Here is a 23,280-nt window from a genome sequence, read left to right on the forward strand (position 1 = left end):
CGTCTTGGTAGCTGATTGTGTCGGTTCTCCAAAAGTCGCGTGCGCGTTGCCGTAGAAGTCGTTGCAGTTGCCGTGAAGTGTATCTTCCAACACTTCCTCCTTCTCCCCCTCCTCCTCCTCCTCCTTGTTCCATGTCGTTGTGATAGCTCAGGTCAGTGTTGTGTGTCCGTAGATGAAGTGCGGTCGGATCGCGAGTTGTCTAGAAGAGGGAGTTGCTGCCCAGCTGGTCACCGCCTATTTGTCCACCCAAGGCTCCGTTCACACCGCCACCGCCAATGCCGACTCCTCCGAGTGCTGAGGTTGTACAGAAAAGGGCGCAAAGTTACAGATCTGTCATGGTGGAAACCCCCTTTTAAGACACCCCCCTTCTTCCCCCATATTCTCGACTATACATTGATCATCCACACGCACCAATATTTTCCCCATCCATTTTTCCTCCCTTCTTCCCCCACACCCTCTACCCCCCCCCCCCCCCTCCCACTACCACCCCCACCCCTAACAGCTCCTTTTTTTAACTTTTTTTTTTAGCACAAGACAGTCTACCACAGCACAAGACTCAGGAGATCACTTGAATATGGACTAAGCTGCTTGACAGTTTAAACAATTCAAAAAGAGAAGAAAAAACTCGGGAACGTGAAAACAGGTCATTGCGTAAATAAAAAGGCTTGAGACTCCCTAGCCTCACTTTCATCCTCGTCACAAAATCAACCCCCAAAATCCACAGTCCAGCCCTACATCCCTCTCCGCACCCACCTCACCCCCACTCCCTCCGTCTCTAGTCCCCTTCCACCCCTTTCCCCCACACACACACAAAAGCACACTCACACCCCAAAACACAAAAGTCAACTCACCTCCGCCGCCCAGTCCTTGGTTGAGTCCGCCAAGTCCGCCGCCAAGTTGGCCGCCAAGTCCACCGCCAAGTTGGCCGCCAAGTCCGCCGTTAAATGCACCAATTTGGCCGTTCACATTGTTGACCTGGGGATCGACGAATACCTCATCAGCCGGGACGGAGTCCCTCACGATGGAGCAGCAGAAAGGGATAGCCCCGAGGCACTGTCCGTTCTGAATGAGCTGGCACACTCCGATGGAACGTCCCACCAGATCTTGGTGGGAGACCTGTCGGTCAATGAACGAATACATAAATGAACGAACGAATAGATGATTGCTAGATTAAATGCATCAATAAATCAATGAATTAATGAATGAATCAATCCACGAATCCATGAATCAATGAATCAATGAATGAATGAATCAATCAATCAATAGGTACATAAATGAGTGAGTCAACCCGTCAACAACTCTGTGTGATTAAGGGACGTACAACCCAATAGCCATAAAATGACAAAAGGGAATTTGAAACGGGCAAACTTGACAACATTTGGGTCAACAGTAAGGCCCGAGAGGCTTGAAAACAATTAGAAAAAACACAACAAAGTTTGGACCCTACCTAAGACATCAGACCTTTAAATCATGCCGGGTCACGGGTCCTGCAAGTCGAGCTTGTGGCGGGAGCGACATGAAAGTGTCGTGAAAGTGTTATGAGCGAGTCGTGAGATAGTCGTGAGAACGCAAACATAACACAAAAGAGTTTTTTTAATCTTTTCTTCACAGATTTTTGGAGGTCTTAAAAGGAGAGGGGGCGGGGTAGCGGGGGGGGGGTAGGGGGAGGGTAGGGGCGGGGTAGGGGGGTAGGGGGGGGGTAGGGGGCGGGGTAGGGGGGTAGGGGGCGGGGTAGGGGGGTAGGGGGAGGGGTAGGGGGGTAGGGGGAGGGTAGGGGGCGGGGTAGGGGGGTAGGGGGCGGGGTAGGGGGGTAGGGGGAGGGTAGGGGGAGGGTAGGGGGGGGTAGGGGGAGGGTAGGGGGCGGGGTAGGGGGGGAGGGGGAGGGTGGGGGGGGATTCCACTGTAATACTCACTCCGCGGACGATGCCAGAGTACATGGTGACGCCGGTACTGACAATGGCGTTGTTGCTGACGAGACCGTTGGGCTGCTGGTTGCCCAAGGAGTTGCCTCCGAACATAGAGCCGAAGGGACTCATGGCCGCAAGAGGGCTGTAGGGGCTTCCGAATCCTCCTCCCAATCCTCCTCCAACTCCTGGGAATCCTCCCCCGAATCCTCCTCTCAATCCTCCTCCAATTCCTGGGAATCCTCCACCGATTCCTCCTGGGAATCCACCGCCGATTCCTGGGAATCCTCCGCCGATTCCTCCCCCAATTCCTCCCAATCCGAAGTTGCCGCCTGTGTTGAGAACACGGCCCAGAGCGGTGGACTTGCACTGACCGAAAGTGCGACCCCCTTCAAAGATTCCCGCCTGGTAGTTTCCCACCTGTGGAGGGATAAGATACCATAAGATATGATGAGATACAATAAGAGAAGAGAAGAGAAGAGTAGAGAAGAGAAGAGAAGAGAAGATAGGTGAGGTAAGATTAAAAAAAAGATAAGATAGGATACAAAAAGATAGGATAAGATAGGATAAGAGTAGACAAGATAAGGTAAGGTAAGGTAAGGTATAAGGTAAGGTAAGGTAAATAAGATAAGATAAGATAACATAACATAACATATTTATTTTTAGAGGGTAAAAGACTAAACAGTCTCATACTTTGTTTGCATCTAGCCCTCGTCCAAAATAGGGAAACAAAATAGGGAGAGAAAGAGAGAAAGCGCCATGAGAAAGGCCGACAAGATCAATCTTTATTTTCGAGGTTAGAAGTATTTATAAGCGTATGTCAGTATCAGTTTTTTTTTTAAATTCTGCCCTCGGCCTTGGGAGGGATTATTCGAAATTAAGTGAAAACATAAAGGAAGATAAATGTTATATAATTACAGGTCTGTATAAATATTAACACGGGAACGACTCAACAGAAATAAGTGGGAATATAGAACATGAATTATTAATTTGATCGAAAACCAATCACGATAAACTCAACAAATTAAGGGAGGAAATCTTAAAAGAATTCTTCCATCTGTGTTGTATTTTAATGACTCGTGAAATCAGAGAGTACGAAAGAATTTTGTTAAGGCACTAGCAATTCAAGTTACATATATTCCCATGTAAAGAGTTAAGCTCACTATCTCAGAGCTATTCAGGATTGTACATGGAATCTTCTTCTTCTTCTGCGTTCGTGGGCTGAAACTCCCACGTGGGTACACTCGTGTGTTTTGCACGAGTGGAATTTTACGTGTATGACCGTTTTTTACCCCGCCATTTAGGCAGCCATACGCCGTTTTCGGAGGAAGCATGCTGGGTATTTTCGTGTTTCTATAACCCACCGACCTCTGACATGGATTACAGGATCTTTTTCGTGCGCACTTGGTCTTGTGCTTGCGTGTACACACGGGGGTGTTAATCGGACAGCGAGGAGATTCTGTACACAAAGTTGACTCTGAGAAATAAATCTCTCGCCGAACGTGGGGACGAACTCACGCTGACAGCGGCCAACAGGATACAAATCCAGCGCGCTACTGACTGAGCTACATCCCCGCCCTTACATGGAATAAGACCACATACCCAAAATAAGAAACCTGGATGCACTCTGTGCACAGCGGGAATTTTTTTAAATGAATATAATATTCCGTTAAGAAAGTAATTCATCAAAAAAAGTCCAATTCGGCAAGGACCCTCACCACCACCAGCACTGTATCTTTGCTTACCTTGTTGACCACCTGACTGGGAAGAAGAGCGCCGCTGATGCTCCAGTCCTGGGGCTGGTTCTGCTGGTTCTGGTTGGTCAGTCCTCCCAGGCCCAGGCGGCCCAGAGGATTCTGACCGAAGCCTTGCTGTCCGGAGTTCAGGGGGCGAATGCTCAGTCTGATCTCGCTGGCGAGGTCGTTCACCGCGGCACCAATGCATGTCAGCAAATTTGGATCCACCTGGAAAAAATGTGCTGTCTTCTACATCAAGATCTTCAACAACAAAAAAAGATAGTCAAACGAACAGACAGAAGTACAGCGAGCCAGACAGCCAGACGGACGTACGGACAGACGGACAGACAGACAGCCAGACAGCCAGACGGACAGACGGACAGACAGACGGACAGACCGACAGACAGACAGACGGACAGACCGACAGACACACAGACACGCAGACAGACAGACATAATGGATACCGTCGGTACTGTTTTAACATCGAACGCAGAAGAAGAAGAAGAAGAAGTCGGTACCGTTTTGAGAAAATATTCTGCCAGATCTATACCGATGCAACTTTACGGAGTTAATCATCTAACTGGTATATGACCATATTAGTATTTGTGAAGGGTTCAGAGAACTTTCAAAAGTCCACATTACATTGAAATGAGCGCTCAAAAGATCATGCGACGACGAGGCATGTGCCTCCCGAAAGCAGGAATGTGAACCTCCAGGTCTTCGGACCCTCTGAAGTTCCACCGATGGGGTCCAAGGACCCCCTATACATCAAAATAGGGGGTCCCGGGACCCTCCAGGTGACACGTCTGAGGGAAGCCATGCTTGGACGTTTTGGAACTTCTAACCAACGACGTTTGTTTTAAATATAAGATTGAAAGTGGCCGTTAACCATGACTTATGGAAAAAGCCAAAACTGGAATAAATAACGACTGCAAAATATCGCATATTAGACAATGTATCTTAAAGATACATTCTTTTCCGCGTAAACGATTTTACCTACCACCACAGATATATCTACTGGTTGGTTCGGTGTCAGAATAATGTGACTGGGTGAGACATGAAGCCTGTGCTGCGACTTCTGTCTTGTGTGTGGCGCACGTTATATGTCAAAGCAGCACCGCCCTGATATGGCCCTTCGTGGTCGGCTGGGCGTTAAGCAAACAAACAAACAAACAAACAAACAGATATCTCTCTGGGCTTTTGTGAGAATCCCTCCACTTGGACACATACCAAAGAAATAATGGCTGATTTTTGCGCAGAGTTAAATTTGTTCTGAAGTAGTATTTGCCGCTTGATATACACGTCAGAAGGCAATCAAATCAGTACAACAACAAAAATTGTAAAGAAAATTCCACCGCTGTGTGTGTCCAAGCGGAAACATAGTCTTATCCCTTGTCCAAGATTTGGCGGATCTGTGGTGATAAATTTACCCACACACAAGAAGGCCGGAAGATGTCTTAACAAAACACTCACCCAGCCAGACCTTCGTACTCACCAGCTGCTGGTTTTGACCCTGGTTGATAAGGGAGTTCCCTTGTCTGGGGAAGCCGCCGCCGAAGCCGCCGCCGAAGCCGCCCTGGAGGCCGCCTTGGAGGCCGCCCTGGAAGCTGCCTGGGAATTGTCCGTGGACAGACGACAGCACGAGGCAGGAGAGGAGAGAGACCAGTTGGAACATCATCTTGTTATTTTTCGTCTTCGGCTGCACCACCACCCAAAGACTCAAGATGTTTCTCACACAAGGGCAAGGGTCTCTGAGACGGTAAGAAGTGAGCCCTCTTGTTTTATACCGTCCTCGCTTTTGTGACTGGTTTTTGTGAATCGTGATGAGGGCTGGACTAGCGTACGTGGGTTTGGCCTAGGTTTTCAATACGGGCACCGCCATTGGTCAGAGGAGACTTAGTTAATTAATGCTTGTGTGACGTGGGTCTGAGGTTTCAGTTTAAAACTAGGTTAAAACTAGGATTGGATCAGAGAGGGGGGAGGGGGGAGGTGAGGTGCGTGTTTTGTGTGTACTTTTGTAAATTCTTCTCTTCCATCTCTTTGATATTCTTGACGACCGCTTCGTGATAGGTCCAGTATTCAGCGCCGTTTGTGCGTCTTGTTCAGCGCGGGGACTCACACGTTTCTCTAGTGTACGTCGCATTTCTCCCACACCCTCTTCGTCATCCAGAACGCATTCATCTTGTTTGATCCCTAGCGCCATCGGACAAGTTACGAAGGTTTGAACATGCATCCGCATTCACTTTACCGCCGGCAGGCTTTGCCACAGCTCTAAATTTGACCATGATAACACGGAGCTACGGAGGGTGGCTGTCAAAGTGAACAACTATGATGGATGTTTAGTTGAAAGCTAGTTTAATGACCGGGGACCTTCCTTACCTCCGCTACGGCCATGACAAGTGGAAAGTGAAGAAATGACACGTGTAGTAAATGACCAATGACCATAATGGCAAGAGTGCAGGTCGAGATCAAAGCGTGTTTCTGTAAGCTCTGGAGGGGTACGGCGTAAAAAATGTCAATTTTGGAATGAGGTACGTGTGAAAGGAGCATTGTGCGCGTGGTTAACCTTTCAACCCCTGCTTTGCAGTAAAACAGCCTGAAAAGCTTAGTGTTCAAACTCTATTTACATTCCTAAACAACTCTCTACCTGTCCTCTCAGTATATAAGAGATGGCTGCACATTTTGTGCGTGCGTGCATATGTGTGTGTGTTTGCGTGCGTGCGTGCGTGCGTGCGCGCTAGCGTGTGTGTGCAGTGTGTGTGTGTGTGTGTGTGCGTGTGTGTGTGTGTAATAAAGTAACGACGAAACAGAAATGTGTACAGAATGTTAAAATATCTTACGGCAAACTTACCCTGTAAAGCCGTATAAAACGGAAAACACATATTTGTTTGGCCTTAGTCCGGGAAAAATAGCCTACAAGCAGGCTCCAGCTTCAGACATGTTTGGACTGAAAGTTCGATGCATGCCTTCGTGTGCTTGTATGACGGTATAAAATGAACTCATGGCCGGGCTTAATTGTGTGTGTTTTGTGCCTTTGTGCTCTTCCTGAACAATACAGAGGAACCCCACTTGCAAAACCTCCATAATCTGAACAATCGGATCTCTTGCAAAGAAGAAGTCGAAAAATGGGGCTGGCTAAATTTACACAGATTAGGGACAGAAAATCTAAAAAACAAACAAACAGGTGTTTTGCTTATCGCACCAATTGAACATACACACAAGCATTTGCAACTACATGCAGCACACACACACACACACACACACACACTCACATACGCACTTGCACGCACACACATTTGCTCACACACACACACACACCAACACACACTCATACACACACATAACCACACACTCACACAAACACACGTGAAACTGCATTAACAATTTATTGAAATCTGTACCATAATATCCAGTGCTATCGCACCAATTGAATATACACACAAGCATTTGCAACCACATGCAGCACACACACACACACACACACACACACACACACACATACAAACACACACACTTGCACGCACACACACATACACACGCAGACGAACACGCAGACACACACATTCACACACACACACACACACACACACACACACACACACACACACACACAAACGCACACAAGAACTGTATGGAAAACTGCAACAACAATTTATTTGAAATGAGTTTACTATTACCCTTTTACAGCACACATCAAAAACGTGTATTCATGTATAGAATTGCACCAAATTTTCCTTTACAAAATTTCACAAATCTTCAAAAGGATAATAAACTAACAGACAACAAACAAACTGCAAACAAAAACGAATGGTATACGATATGATAACTATTATCTTTCACAGAATATCACAGCAGTTATAAAAGGACTCTTAACATTTCTTTCCATGTATTAAAAAGCTGTTACATTATTCTTGAGCCTCTGTATATAGTGATTTTAACTGTGGTACGTACTATAATACAAATTCAGAAATCTTGATTTTGTGCCTGTATGAACATGCCCATGTCAGAATAGCCTTCATAAAGCCTTAATAGGAAGAGAAACCACGAGAAACCTTAGTATAGGCTGTTTCCACAACAAAACCAGGAAGAGAAATTGCTCGTACCACTCACGATCGACATACATAACATAATATGAATCAGATGCAAATTAATTGCTGTTCTAGATCCACAGATGTTCAAGCAATGATAATGTCCTACTCATCACCCCACTTTTACTGTGAAATTTGACTAGGATCAGCCAGACTTGGGTTATGTCCAGAGGCCAAAAAAACTTTAAACAGTGTGCTGTTCACAAGATTTAACTCCCAAAATGTTCAAGAACATGTTTTGTTGTTTTTGACTCAAACTTAACACCACTGTGACTTTGACATTTCACGAGGGTCAACAAGACTTTGATCATACCTTGAGGACATGAAACCATGTAAGTGTGTGATGTGACTGAGTTTCCAAAGCCCTGGCTTCAAAAACATCAGAGAAAAGATCATATTTAAGGGTCTTACTCTTACATGACCTTGTTGTGACCTTGATATGCCGCTCTGGAGGTCATTAAACCCTGGAAGTGTCAATCCTCTAGCTAAAAACATGTTTTAATTGATAACCCCCCCCCCTCCCCCCCAACCTTTTTTCTTTTTTTCTTTTACCTGATCTCAACTTTGTCATAACATTCAAATTGAATAGACCAGTCAGGCTTGGAAAAAGTCTAGAGGTCATCAAACCCTACAAGTGCTTAAGTTTTAAAGATCTTGCTTCAATAACATTCACATTATTTTTGTACCTGAACTCAAACTCACCGTGACCTTGAAATCCAACAAGGGTCAATCAGACTATGGGCATGTCTGGAGGTCATTAAACAACAACAGTGTGCAAACCTTCAAAGCTCTAGCATCAATAAGATCCAAGAAAACATCAACATTTCAGTTTTTCGTCTACAGACGGCCACTCCTGATCATTAGTCATTACTCAGGTGAGTCATAAAAGGATCCTAAAAAATTACAATTTCCTTTCAGACCCAGGTAAGGTATTGGCAGACTTGCATGTGGTTTGAAGAATAATCAGGGATGCAAATTAAAGTTCCTCTCACCTGTTCACTTAAGGCAAGCAAAATATGTGCAGGACAAGTTTAAAGGGAAAGTGAAAATCTTTCTTTCTTTCTTTATTTGGTGTTTAACGTCGTTTTCAACCACGAAGGTTATATCGCGACGGGGAAAGGAGGGAGATGGGATAGAGCCACTTGTCAATTGATTCTTGTTCACAAAAGCACTAATAAAAAAATTGCTCCAGGGGCTTGCAACGTAGTACAATACTGGGAGAATGCAAGTTTCCAGTACAAAGGACTTAACATTTCTTACATACTGGCATGACTAAAATCTTTACAAAAATTGACTATATTCTATACAAGAAACACTTAACAAGGGTAAAAGGAGAAACAGAATCCGTTAGTCGCCTCTTAACCCATTAATGCCTAGCGTCCTCGTATGAGGACGCTTTCATTTTAGGCATTTCTTTCAGTGCCAATAAGTGTGTGACCAAGTTTGACAGTTCACACATATCAAGGGAGAGTATTCGCAAGCAAAAATTGGTTGCTAGAGTTTCCTCCCTTCCATAGCTTCCTTCAGCGGCCATTTTGGACCCCACTGCACGTGTTGTGTCAAGCCAGCATAATGCCACCACCTAGAAGGTAAGGCCATACCTCGTTCAGTTTTTACTTTTTTAATAACATTACATAAGTGAAATTGGTCCTTAATACAATGTTTAGAGATAACTTTTTTATTTTTTCTAAATGTTTTGTATTTTAGTGATAGTGACTGATCAAAGCGGCGTCCTCGTATGAGGACGCTAGGCACGAATGGGTACAGGTTTTTATAGTCACTTTGCATAATACTTGCTGAGCATGATAGTCACTCAGTGTGTTTTTGTTTTGGCAGATATACTGTCAATGACGTGCTTGACATACTGGAGAAAAACAACACCTTTCAACGAGCAGATGTTTTCATTGAGCCTCCACCAGTTGACATGCTCACTGATGAGGATAGTGGTGACGAGGAAGAGCGCCCCACTGTTGAAAACCTGAATGGACGCCAGCTGTCGGCAAGTGCCACAGCAACTATTATTCTTCCTGATGGAAGACAAACAATCGGAGAGGAAAACCAGACAATTTACACTGAAGAAGAAGCTGTAAGAACCGTTATTTATAATGTGTAAATAAATTAGACAAGTAAGGGGTGGGGTGAGTCTTGGCGAAAATGAATTGATGGCAATGGTGACCGTAAGTGTTTTCATTGCGATTCTGTTGCTGTCAGGCTATAGCACGGTGCCCAGAAGAAGGATGAGATGGTCTCACGACAAGGACATCCACAATATTGCCGCCTCAGAAGCGATGACCAGAGACCGCTTTGAAGAAATCTTACGTTACCTGCATCTCAAGGACAACACAAGACTAGACCCTGAAGACAGGATGAGTAAAGTCCGTCCTCTCCTGTCCATGATAAATGAATGATGTCTGAACAACTTTGTCAAGCAACAAAGCCTCAGCATTGACGAAAGCATGGTGCCATATTATGGCCGTCATGGATGCAGACAGTTCATCAGGGGGAAGCCGATTCGCTTTGGCCTATAAGTTCTGGATCCTGGCTACCCCTCTTGGATATGTGGTTCAGCTCAAACCTTACCAAGGTGCGAAAGGCAAGCAGGTAACCGAGTGTCCAGGACTTGGCATGGGAGGCTCTGTTGTCATTGACTTGATCGCCGAAATCCAGGGGAATGATGCTTACCATCTGACGTTTGACAATCTGTTTACCTCGCTGAAGTTAGTTGACCATCTGACAACAAAAGGCATCGGATGCACAGGGACAGTGAGGTCCAACCGCATGGAAGATTGTCCACTCAAGAGCGTCAAAGACATGCAGAATGCAAACAGAGGAACTTACGACTACTCCAAAGACGACAAGACCGGCTTCGTTGCGGTTCGCTGGAATGACAACAGCGTGGTGAACGTTGTATCCAACTGTGTGGGCATCCATCCTGTGCAGACAGCCAGCCGTTGGTCGCGATCTGCTCACCAGAGAGTTCAGATTGGTCAACCGTTTCTGATCTCCCACTACAACAAGACCATGGGTGGCGTCGATCGAATGGATCAAAATGTGGACACGTACAGAGTCACCATAAGAACCAAAAAGTGGTGGTGGCCTATTTTTGCATACATTCTAGATGTCTGTGTGCAACAGGCATGGCTGCTGTATCGACACACTGATGCAGCTACCAACACTCCACTGGACCTGCTTGCCGTTCGCCGCGCCATTGTCAAAAACTACTTGGCCAAAGCAGCACAACCCCCACCTGTTGGTCGTCCACATGGCCACACTCCACAGCTTGACCGCAGAGTGTCCAGAGCTGTACGCTTCGACGGCAAAAACCACGGGGTACAGTGGATCGACAAGCAAATCCGCTGTGCTCTCTGCCACAAGAAATGCAGGCAAAAGTGTAGAAAATGCGACGTCGGGGTGCATGTGAAATGCTTTGAGCAATTTCACACTGAGTGAACTGTACAATTGCAACTGTTGACTCCATGTACTGCTAGTCAAGTGCTAAAGTAGTAAGAGGTTACAAATTTGTGTTCTTCCGATCTCAAATTCTACTGGTAAAGTGCATAAGCTGCTGACCATACCGGACAACTACTAGAAAAAGCACCAAAATGTCCCCAATATGAACAGCCAAAGAGGCAGTTTCAATTTCTTTATTTGTTTGAATGTTATGATTACACTTTCAACTGTTCACAGTTTGATGTTGCAAGAAATTAAAGATGTTCAATGCAACCAAGTGCATAAGCTGCTGACCATGACGGAAAACTACGAGAAAAAGCAACAAAATGTCACCAATATGTACAGCCAAAGAGGCAGTTTCAATTGTTTTCATTTGTTTGAATGTTATGTTCACACTGTCAACTGTTCACAGTTTGCTCTTTGCAAGAAATTAAAGATGTTCATTGTGTTCTACAAGAAAATGTCTTATGTTGGTCTTGTTATTTACCTGTGCCCATTCGTGCCTAGCGTCCTCATATGAGGACGGTCGATTTATTGCATATAAATCACAACACATGCCAATACCATTCAAATGACACTTACACATGACTTTTATATATCATTTGACACCAAACAAACAGAAAACAAGAAGAGCAAACGCGGCTCGATCGAGTCACTTTCGCAGTTCTGAATATTATATGAGGCATCAGATGGACAGGAAGAAATTGCTATTCACAACACAATGAGTCACGTTCACATAAAATTTGAGCCCGGTCACTTTTATAGTTTCCGAGAAAAGCCCAACGTTAAGTTGTGTGTTGCCGAACAGAAAAGGCTAGTTATCTCCCTTGTTTTTCTGATAACGTTCGTAAAAGGCTACAGATGTAAATACTTTGATGTAAAGAAATCCTACAAAGTTTCAATCACATCCGATGAACTTTGTCAAAGATATAAAATGTCTAATTTTTCCTTTGACGCTGACCTGTGACCTTGAAAAAGGTCAAAGGTCAACGAAACCATCGTTAAAGTGTAGAGGTCATTGGAGGTCACGACTAAACAAAATATGAGCCCGATCGCTTTGATAGTTTCCGAGAAAAGTCCAACGTTAAGGTGGTGTCTACGGACGGCCGGCCGGCCGGCCGGATGGCCGGCCAGACGGCCGGCCGGACAGACTAACACTGACCGATTACATAGAGTCACTTTTTCTCAAGTGACTCAAAAAAATTGAAAAAAAAATTCAGGCATTAATGGGTTAATTACGACATGCTGGGGAGCATCGGGTAAATTCTTCCCCCTAACCTGCGGGGGGTGAAAGTGAATATAAATTACACCTTTCAGATCTCCCTGAATAACCTTTCTTCCCCTTTTACAGAACTTTCAAGTCATTAACATGAGCAATGCAAAGTTGAAGACATTCTAAATATGTACAGTGAAAGTAAAAGTTGTTGGGATACATGCATTTTCAATCAGTTTGTATTCATTGTTCAACTTGGCTCTTGCCAATACTTAAATTTAAGACATCTTTTCACACAACGATGGTCAATCCAGGATAGTAAAAAAAAATCTGAACACTGCTGGATTTCAAAATTCACATAGCTTAAGTACTGGCCAAGGGGAATGTTTAACTTCTGAAGGCCACTTATTCATTTGGAAGAAAAAGAGGGTTAGTGAGTGATGCAAATGCAAAGTTGCCTGGGTTAGTCCAGTATTCTTAAACAATAGTTTCTTTGGCTCATTCATGTCAAAATCAAGACTTTTTTCTCTCAAAATAATTAAGTGGGTAAAAGTCTATTTCGTTTTTGCATGGCATGAAAACACATTTCAGTGATTCCAGGGTTCATACAGACACCTGACAGTGAAATTCAAGGAGTATTCAAGGAGTTTTCAAGGAGTATTTCCGGTATCCCAGCTCCACCATGGCAGGCTCCAGAGAATCAATCAGGGTGGTTGCATAAGCATGTCCAAGAAATTTGGAAGCGTAGTATTCCGTTTGGACTTGCTGCCCGTTCCAGCAACGAACAAAAATGTCAAGTTGCTTCATTTTGATGTGCTTGTTCAACGTTTCGTCGAACAGAAGAACGTATCCGGATTCCTCCTTCACTCGTTTTTTCAGCAGCGAATGAAAATATGGCGCAAGGCCGAAAGTACTTAGATACCTGGTCTTCCCCTCGCCACATTGATATCCCTTCGCTACTTGGCTGTCGGGGAACATTGCCTGGAACAGTTTGGAGTTGTTCTCACACGACTTGAAACTGTAGTGCGAGTTCACAGCGTTCATTGTCCACATGACTTCCGATTTTAAAACATCGGTCTTGGTGCAAAATGATGAAAGAGTCCGAGAGGACGTTGGCATCGCGGGACCCGGGGTTGCAGTTACAGAAGCAGACTGAGAGCTTTGCGATGACATTACAGAAAAGAAGTTTGCAATCGGGACTACAGGTGCAGACGCTTTTAAATTATTTGTGTGTTTCTTTCCTTTCCGTGGCTAACCACCGACCGAGTCTGCCACGAACTTCTTCTCCACAAGCTTCACCATTATGGCATCGTCGGGACGATGCACGCCTGGATCAAGGGGTTCCTCTCCGACCGGCAGCAGGCAGTCGTGGTTGACGGCGCCACCTCCAGTCTCGTTCCCGTGGAGTCCGGGGTACCACAGGGGTCCGTAATTGGCCCCGCCCTCTTTTTACTCTACATAAACGATCTGCCTGAGGGCCTCACCTCCACCTCCCGCCTGTTTGCTGATGATACTCTTTGCCACAGAACTATCAGCTCCGCCAGTGACAAGCAAGCCCTCCAAGAGGATCTGAACCGCCTCGCTGAGTGGGAGCAGAAGTGGCTGATGAGCTTCCACCCGGATAAGTGCCAGACTCTCCCGGTGTCCAGAAAAAGAAACCCCACGCCATGCTCTTACCAACTGCACGGCCATACCCTCAGCCCTGTAAACGAGGCAAAGTACCTCGGAGTGACCCTGTCCCACGACCTGAGGTGGGATATCCACATCCTAAACATCACTAACAAAGCAAACCAGATGCTTGGCTTTCTCCGACGCAACCTAAGAGTCGGCTCACAGGAAGTGAAGCAGAGAGCCTACTTTGCCCTTGTCCGTTCTCCCCTGGAATTTGCGAGTCCCGTGTGGGATCCGTACACCTGCAAGGACGTGGATCGCCTCGAAGCTGTGCAGCGCAGGGCAGCCCGATGGGTTGTAAATCGCCACCGCAAGACTTCGAGCGTTGATGCCATGTTGGAACACTTGCAGTGGCCCACACTTCAAGATCGGCGCCGCAGAGCCCGCCTCATCACCATGTACAAATACACCAATGGCTTGCTGTCGATCAACACCCGCAACACACCCACCCCAAATCCCACCGCCAAAAGCACCAGACTCCTTCACGATGCTGCCTACCAGCTACCGTTGTGCCGCACAACCTACCGCCAGAAGTCCTTCTTTCCACGCACCATCGTGGACTGGAACGCGCTCCCAGGTGAGGTCGCTCTCAGCCCCTCTCTGGAAGCCTTCAAATCCCGGATCTAGACACCCCTCCCCGCCCCCACCCCCCCTCCCCCTGCCTCTGATCCTCCCCACCTCCCTCCTCTATTTCTACCCCCCACTAGCTATCACTGAACCCCCGGGCAGTTCTGATGACACCAGCTGCAAATCATCTTCGCAACTCTCTCCAAAGTCTGCAGAATCTTCACTTTGATGAAGGCGGCAGTCTAAAGAAAGAAGAAGAAGAAGAAGAACCAGGGCTGACTCGCCCATCACTGAAATATCCACACGTGCTTTGCAGCATTTGCGAAAAGCCTTGTATTTGTCGCAATCCCGCTGGATCCAATCCTTGTATTCCTTTTCCTCCAGCCATCGTGGGTTAAAAAAGCACTTTCCACCCGGCATGACTACGATTTTCGACCGGCGATGGCTTGAAACGCTGTCACACTGAATCGACACACTGCTTCTTCAGAAATGGCGCTAAAAGCTACCCGGATGAAGGGGAAGTAATCGGTTTCAACTTCCCTTCGCACGATGGCAGACGACACACGACTTACACACAACACGCACACAATCGATATAAATTGCTGAAAAACTTTAATATTAACATTTTTTTTGTTTTTTTGCCTGCACTTCAGAATTCAAGGAGGTTCAAGGAGGTTAAACACAAGAATGACCATTTTCTCCAAATTCAAGGAGATTCAAGGTCCTTGAAAAGGGGGGTTGAAAATTCAAGGGGATTCAAGGAGATTCAAGGAGCGTACGAACCCTGGATTCATTCATGCAACTTGAGAGTCAAAGGTTATATGTTATTGAGGCATAATGCCGATCAACTTACACAAAAGACATTTCTGTACAAATATTTTGCAGCATCTTATCCAAAAGTGAGTTCTGACTGTATCACAAACCTTGATCAGCGGTGTGGTTTACAGTGTAAAAACAGGAAGACATCATTATAATATAAAACCTACAACATATAGTTCTGTGTGCATATAAGAGATGAGTATTTTCTGACATTCAGACAAAAAGGTTAAAAACTAATGCATTAATTTAATATACCAGCTCAATATTCACTAGTAAACATTCTTTTTGTTTTAATTTCATTTGGTGAGCACCAAACAAAAAGACAAGAAAAAAAAGAAAGAAATAAAGAGCCTGATCCCCAGATTGCGTATGTCATACTGTTGCTTACAAAAAGCTCAGCTTACAGCATGCATGATTCTCATTTTCCAAGACATTCAGTCTTCACAAACAGCATTTACAATCAAATTTTAAAAGAAAGGACATGTATCAGAATAGCACAAATCACAGGGCTGCATCTCTTTCTTAGTATAAAACATTAGGTGACAAAACGAGGCGACTAAGACTGTTTTGCATAGAAAAACATAGCAAGTGACTGTACCCAAGACGGGGTACTCTGATTGATATGATAAGATAACATTACTTGAATTCACTATGGGGTCTTTAAAGAAAATACTACATGTAATATAAAAGACAGTTTCACCGTGGTTAAGGCAATTGTTAAAGCTAACCGATTTGTGCCATGCATGGTTCAAGCTAGCTAATAAACAGTATACATATCTGAGATTCTGTTTGTGCTCAAGTTACATATATTCAAGATTATTAACATACAGTGTTTCTCAACTCAAAACAAATGTGTGCAATGTGCAGACATAATAATAATAGATACTTGCTAATTCAATCTAAAACCATCATAACTGTTTAAGCATGACTAATAAATCACTGCAATCTTTCAGCTACAGACATTTGAGATCTGAATAGTAAGAACACATAGCTACAGACTTTTGAGATCAGAATAGTAGGAATGCACCGCATGCTTCGACCTTCAAAGGCAGAAATCTTGCAAAGCAATTTGTGACGCATGTACCTAATATTCCCCATTGCAAGCGGCAACAAAAAATCCAAGCATAACTTTCAATAGAAGATATCTCAGTTAAAATCTGTGGTTATAAACACTCATGAACACATTGGTATCTATAACAATTAAGGCTGATTTTTAGCATCTGAGAAAAATCGCGGGTTCTTCATTTACGAACTTCTTAGCTTGGATGTTCAAAGTAACATAAAATGCTTGTCTCACTAATTAATATCTGAATAGTGTCACTCTGTTTGATTATGGATTTTAGCAAAGGGGACATTTCTGACTTTTCAAAGGAACAAAAGTATCTGCATGCATATAGGCATAATCATAATCCATAATTATCAGCTTTGTTTAGTTTGCCCTGAATCTTCTCCAGTTCTGCTTCCTTTTGGTGTATTCGGGTGGTGGCCATACCACACTCTGCAGCTCTTGTCCATGGCGTAATCCACCCCTTTGTCGATCGGTCGAATGATGAACGGAATGCAGCCCAGGCCGACAGCTGTGGTGCCCCACTTCCGCACAGGGGAGGGAAGCCTGGTGGAGTATTTCAGCATAATTCCTGTCAGTCGACAGACGCGGTTGATGGTGAACCCTGGGATGACGACGGAGGCAAAGCCTTGCCAGATGAGAGTGTCTGTGAAGGCCACGGCAACAGAGTAGGACTTGGCGCTCGTAGTCTGGTGAGGTTTCTGCACGTTGCAATTCAAACACAGACCTGTAAGTTTGTTGCTGTTGTCCTACTCTTCATAGGAGCCTATAAAAGTATTTGAAATATGACTTCACCTGTGCAAAAACTCTTACTTTAGCTGGTGGTTAGTTAGGTTACACCTTCTACAGTGGAACCGCCCCCTTTAAAATCTCCAAAATTCTGAGAAATGCGGGTCTTAAAAAGGAGGGAATCTTAAAATGGGGGTAATTTTACAGAGATTATGAAAAGTAAGTCTGAGAAAACAAGGTCTTAAAAAGGTGGGAGTCTTAAATTGAGGGGTCTTAAAGGGGGGTTCCACTGTATTTCACAAGTGTTAGTTGAATAGTGTTCTAATATCTCGGCCTTCATGACCCTTATAATTACTGATCTTCAACCTCCTGTTTAACACCAATAGCATTCATAACAAACAGTTTTACACAACACAAAAGCAGAAAAAAATTAACGACATCAGTCAGAATTTGAATAACACCCTCTCAAACGTGCTTCATTTCCTTTGTTTATTTGCATTCTGGTCTGACTGTAAATTAAATGTTCTTACATTACAGGTGGTGATATTAAGACAAAATTAGATTTTAGTTTCCTTCATTTGTTTTCTGCTCAGTAACTTTCTCACCAGCAGTTGCTTGTTATTGAAGTAACTTCAAGAACTATTCTTTGTTAAAATGAAAAAAAAAGAAGAAAATTTACCTGTGAGATTTCCCATCCTTTATGAAGAGCATCAGCCACTACGTATGCGCTAGCCACTCCATAGCTGAGCCAGACCCATTTCACATTGACCTGGGCTCGAAACGCCTCCCCTACCTCATTGGCATAACCTGTGTCAAACAGTCAAAATGCCCTCATGAGATTCTCAAAAAAAAAAGACAATTATTTTAAGAACACTAACACACACACACACACACACACACATGCACGCATACAGGCGCACACGCATACACACACACACCCTCGTGCGCCACGCATACACAACACACACACACACACAGGGGTGAGTTTTGGCGCTCGCCCGCTCGCCCGCGGCGACTTCAAATCGCGTCGGGCGAGTTCGAAATTCCTCGGAAATCGCCCGCCGGGCGAGTTCAAATTTTGCTGAAGTACAAAGTCGTTAGGCAACGTAGTCAATCGGAACGGCCGGCGAACAAATATCTCTGCGGGCGATCTCAAAATCTGTCACTTCTCTACTGCCCACTCATCCCCCCCCCCCCTTCCCCCACTTTGAGGACTCAGGACTACCATCAATCAATGTCAGACACATTGGCTAGACAGCTACCCCCCTCCACCTCACTTGACCGTGTCATCACCCCTCCAGTGCCACGAGCCGCTGGCGATTGCATCAGCAGTCAAAATAGTTAAACCCCCCCTCCGTCCCCCCTCTTTGCGCTATTCACTTCACCCCCTCTCTGATCTTATCCTGCGCTCACCAATCCTTCAGAGACTTTCACATGTTGTAAAACAGTTTCCTCTCAGATAAAAACTCGGTCATTGACCCCGAGTAAGAAGGTCAGTGTCTCAACAGGCAGCTGTGTTCAGATTGCAAGTAACGGTCATTGACCCAGGTCTCAAGGCCAACCAGCTTTTACAATGCATCTGCCTTTGATCTGACCGCCCATCCAGAGCAAACATATTCCCCCTAGCCCTCTGTATTTTTCCTTTGATGTGCCTGCTATGTACCACTGATCCAGTTTCTGGGAAATGTATATAATTATGTCATTGACTGCAGGGATACTCATTGAGACCGTTTTCCCAAATATGTTAACACCAGCTTTGCTGACCAACTTAGTACAAGTAGTGACAGTACTACTGCTGTCAATTATTTCCCTTCAACTAAGGAAGTAAAAAAAACCCACCCAGATCCACTATATAAAGAAGAAAAGACAGACCTTCAACAATAGGACAAGGGATGCAACTCTGCTGAATCAAAAGCATAAAGATCACCTGTGAACAATTCTAGGATCAGGAAATCTGAACATCTGTTTGTTTTCATTAGGAAATAGAAATGAAATGTAATGCTTTTGATTATTTATGACTTAAGCTGTGGTAAATTTGGCTGGTATGCAACTTTTACAGTAATATTAATAACACAGACATAAAGAAAAAGAAACAAAACAAGAAAGCAACTTAGAAAAATGTTTTGTTTGTAGTCAGTTTTTGAGTCACTTGAGAAAATGTGACTCTATGTAATCGGTCAGTGTTAGTCTGTCCGGCCGGCCGTCCGGCCGTCCGGCCGGCCGTCCGTAGACACCACCTTAACGTTGGACTTTTCTCGGAAACTATCAAAGCGATCGGGCTCATATTTTGTTTAGTCGTGACCTCCAATGACCTCTACACTTTAACGATGGTTTCGTTGACCTTTGACCTTTTTCAAGGTCACAGGTCAGCGTCAAAGGAAAAATTAGACATTTTATATCTTTGACAAAGTTCATCGGATGTGATTGAAACTTTGTAGGATTATTCTTTACATCAAAGTATTTACATCTGTAGCCTTTTACGAACGTTATCAGAAAAACAAGGGAGATAACTAGCCTTTTCTGTTCGGCAACACACAACTTAACGTTGGGCTTTTCTCGGAAACTATAAAAGTGACCGGGCTCAAATTTTATGTGAACGTGACTCATTGTGTTGTGAATAGCAATTTCTTCCTGTCCATCTGATGCCTCATATAATATTCAGAACTGCGAAAGTGACTCGATCGAGCGTTTGCTCTTCTTGTTTATACTTGGTTTTATACAACAAAAAACATAATTTAAATTAAAAAAAATGCTGATTTACTCTTTTGTAGTGTGTGTTTATGTGGTAAGTAAAGTTCCATAGTAAATTACTTTGTAAATTGTGTGGTTGGGGTACATAAAGGGGGTAACTTTTAGTGAGGTTTAGTGTGTGATTGTGTGACAGGGTTACAATGTGGTTTTGATTTCTTGTTTCTTTGTGGCGGCTTTTATTTTAAATTCTTTATTAAAACAAGGTTAATTATCATTATATTAAAACATAGCATTTTAGTCATCAAGTTTTCTGTGTGTTTGTGGTAGTTATTAGTAGTGCAAATCCACATGTATGCATTATAAGTATGAATGTACGTCTTTTGTGTATGTGGTTAGCAAGCGACGAGCCGCTGGGGCGGTTGTAAGAAATCCCGGCAAGTTGGGGGCCGGTTGGGATTTGGGGGGGCCGGTTCAATTTTTGACTTACCGGCCCCCCTGGCCGGTAGCAAAAAAAGTTAAGGTACACCCCTGCACACACACATTCAAATTAGTTAATAACTCGCATTGTTTTAGGGCATGAATCCATAATCAACATCACATTATATACTTGTATTAGATCTCAAGTCAAATCTTTGAGATTCATTCCATGTAATGATGAAACACCCACAAGGCTTTCTCTGGAGGTTTAAACGTTAAAGAAACAGACTGTAACAGACTTCCTTTATGTCACCGAAATAGGCTTTCCAGTTATAACCGCTCTTCAATAGCGGAGACCTACTTCAAGGGTGAATCCACTCAAAGGGACATAACCATGATTTTCAAAAGGGCCCTTCACAGGTTATTATAGACGGGCATGTGATGGCTGCATGTGGGTTTGAGTTGTTGGCCTTTGAAGGGCGGTTACGGGCATTCTATCAATATGTATGCGCCCTAGCTTCAACAAGAACTTTATTTTATTTTTATTTTTTATTTATGCTGCTAGCATTTCCATTAAAGTTACTGAACTTGTCACGTCCAAGTGCACGGAGTCCCTAGGGCTTTCAGTCTTGCCTCAGGCACCTATCCGTTTGAAAAATACCAAGTTTCATTGACTTTCAAAACTGCAAATACATTATACTTTACGAATTAAGTTTGGACATTTGCCGGGCAGGAAAGCGTGGCCTTCGATCAGGCTCAGATGAGGTCCTGCACGTGAACTAATTACGTCAAAGGCCTACATGGAAGTCTATTAGTTGCAGCGAAATCGAGGGAGAATTCTTTCTATTTTGGTACTTTATGTCAAGACATTGTATTTGATTACGTAAAAAATTGTAAAAGATGGTATGTGCAAGGGTGTATTTTGGCATACCGCACACAGCCTTGAGCCCCAGAACGTGATCACGGGAAATGTTAATTACATTTTGACAATTAAACTGCTTCAAGTTTTGTTGGGCTGGCAATACTAATGGTATGTATGTGTAGGCATCTGTGAGATAAATGTGTAAAGCTTTTGCACTGTTTGTATTACAAAAAGACAAATCGTTGCTTTTGCAATGCTGTGACACCTGCAGACTGCCACTTTAATTAAAAGAAGTCCTTACAATTATGATTCGATCATGTGACCCCCTCCCCCTAGATGTGCATCAAGTCTGGTCTGGGTGGCCAAGTGGTAACGCACTTGCGCTCGGAAGCGAGAGGTTGCGAGTTCGACCCTGGGTCAGGGCGTTAGCAATTTTCTCCCCCTTTCCTAACCTAGGTGGTGGTTTTCAAGTGCTAGTCTTTCGGATGAGACGATAAACCGAGGTCCCTTCGTGTACACTACATTGGGGTATGCACGTTAAAGATCCCGCGATTGACAAAAGGGTCTTTCCTGGCAAAATTGTATAGGCGTAGATAAAAATGTCCACCAAAATACCCGTGTGACCTGGAATAATAGGCCGTGAAAGGTGGATGCAGCGCATAAACTGAGGCAGTCGATCTACTGGCTGATGTGAATGCGTGTATTGTGTACAAAATTCCATCTCACACGGCATTAATAGGTAACATGCGCCTTGAGTCGCCTTGTGTGGTGAGATACGTGCGCGATATAAATCCTCGTAAATAAATAAAATAAATAAATAAATAAAAAATAAGTCATCCCCCTAGTGCATGGTGGATTGATGCCCTGTGACACTAATTTGATTGTGTGTGTGTGTGTGTGTGTGTGCGGTGTGTGTGTGTGTGTGTGTGTGTGTGTGTGTGTGAGCGCTCTGTGTGTCGAAGTTGACTGAGTAAACCCTAAAGAAAGAGATCAAGGTGGGAGAGGAGGGGGAGAAAGACAGAAAGAGGTGAAAAGAAGAAGAAGAGAAGAGAAAAGAAACGGAGAGAAGGTGGGGGGGGGGGGGGGGGAGGTGCACGTACGCTCACGCGCACTCACATCACCGTACCACAATATCGGATAATAGTGTCCTTGAAGACATCATAATGCTCGTCTGGCTGGTCGGCAATCTTGTCGGCTGTTGCACACACAAAACACGATTCACTTGGACTTGGACTTGGAGTCTGCTGCACTGGTCTGATGTGTGCAGGTCAGTCCAAGGTTAATTCTTCCCAAAAATATGAGTCACAAACCAGTATAACTTATCACTGCCGTCAGGATGATACACTTTAATTGATGCATCAACTGACTAGTCGCTTTTAGATAATGTTCTGAGGTGTACTGTCCGAGTTAACGCAACAGAGTAAACACAGGAGTTTTTGTTGTCTGCTGTCGAAACGTGTGGTTCAAGGGAGGTAAGCACGCTTAATTATGTGAGAGTTACTGTTCTTGCAGCAACAGATGTAAACAACATGGCCACGCCGACGAACGTTGAAACCGACGACATCGACACACAAAAATCACAGGCATCCCAAAAAGGTGATCATGCTGGTGTTGCATTTGTGGTCGGCATTGATGGAGAAGATATGGAAAGACCTCGAGCAACGCCTCCTAAGCGATTCATAGAGTACCACAAGAAAACGGTCTCCAGACAAGTGCTTGAGCAAAAGCAGTTGGAAGCAGAATATCGAAGAAAGGTACACATTTCGAAAGTTGAACGAATTTGATGCTGGGGGCTCTTGATGGGCTTGTCTGAACAATTTTCTGATTGCTATGCAATTTTTCAAGGTGTTGAAATTTTAAAAGAACTCAAGAATGTAAAAAACAAGAGAGGTTGCATTTTTGAAACTCAGTAGTACTTACTTGTACTTACTTGTACTTGTACTTGTGCGACGATTTAGGTTAAAAACCTGTACGCCGATCCACAAAAGTAAGCTGCATACGCGGGGGGGGCTAGTAGCAGCTTGGTGTGTAGACACTTGATGTGTCTTTCCAGTGGCTGTCCAGTCG

The 23,280-nt window shown here is 44.3% G+C and overlaps 2 protein-coding genes across 2 annotated transcripts in view; both read right to left on the reverse strand.

Moving 5' to 3' along the window:
* The window catches only part of LOC138977415 (uncharacterized), a 6,250-nt gene extending 869 nt beyond the window's left edge, over positions 1-5,381 (reverse strand). The window contains exons 1-5 of the mRNA XM_070350300.1: positions 5,136-5,381; positions 3,650-3,868; positions 1,914-2,324; positions 852-1,116; positions 1-294 (exon numbers count right to left, since the gene is read on the reverse strand). The exon at positions 1-294 is cut by the window's left edge and continues 869 nt beyond it. Coding sequence (XP_070206401.1) covers positions 200-294; positions 852-1,116; positions 1,914-2,324; positions 3,650-3,868; positions 5,136-5,318 — 1,173 coding nt within the window. The 5' untranslated portion in view covers positions 5,319-5,381 and the 3' untranslated portion in view covers positions 1-199. The remainder of the gene's footprint in view (positions 295-851; positions 1,117-1,913; positions 2,325-3,649; positions 3,869-5,135) is intronic.
* A 9,365-nt stretch (positions 5,382-14,746) lies between these two features.
* Positions 14,747-22,817, reverse strand: LOC138976911 (mitochondrial fission process protein 1-like). Its single transcript, XM_070349805.1, has 4 exons — positions 22,795-22,817; positions 22,340-22,467; positions 17,923-18,050; positions 14,747-17,215 (listed from the first exon to the last, which is right to left on the reverse strand). The coding sequence occupies exons 1-4, from the start codon at positions 22,815-22,817 to the stop codon at positions 16,868-16,870; spliced, it is 627 nt and encodes a 208-aa protein (XP_070205906.1). The 3' UTR covers positions 14,747-16,867.
* Positions 22,818-23,280: the final 463 nt, after the last annotated feature.

Source organism: Littorina saxatilis, linkage group LG9 (assembly GCF_037325665.1).
Source record: "Littorina saxatilis isolate snail1 linkage group LG9, US_GU_Lsax_2.0, whole genome shotgun sequence".
Lineage (NCBI taxonomy): Eukaryota > Metazoa > Mollusca > Gastropoda > Littorinimorpha > Littorinidae > Littorina > Littorina saxatilis.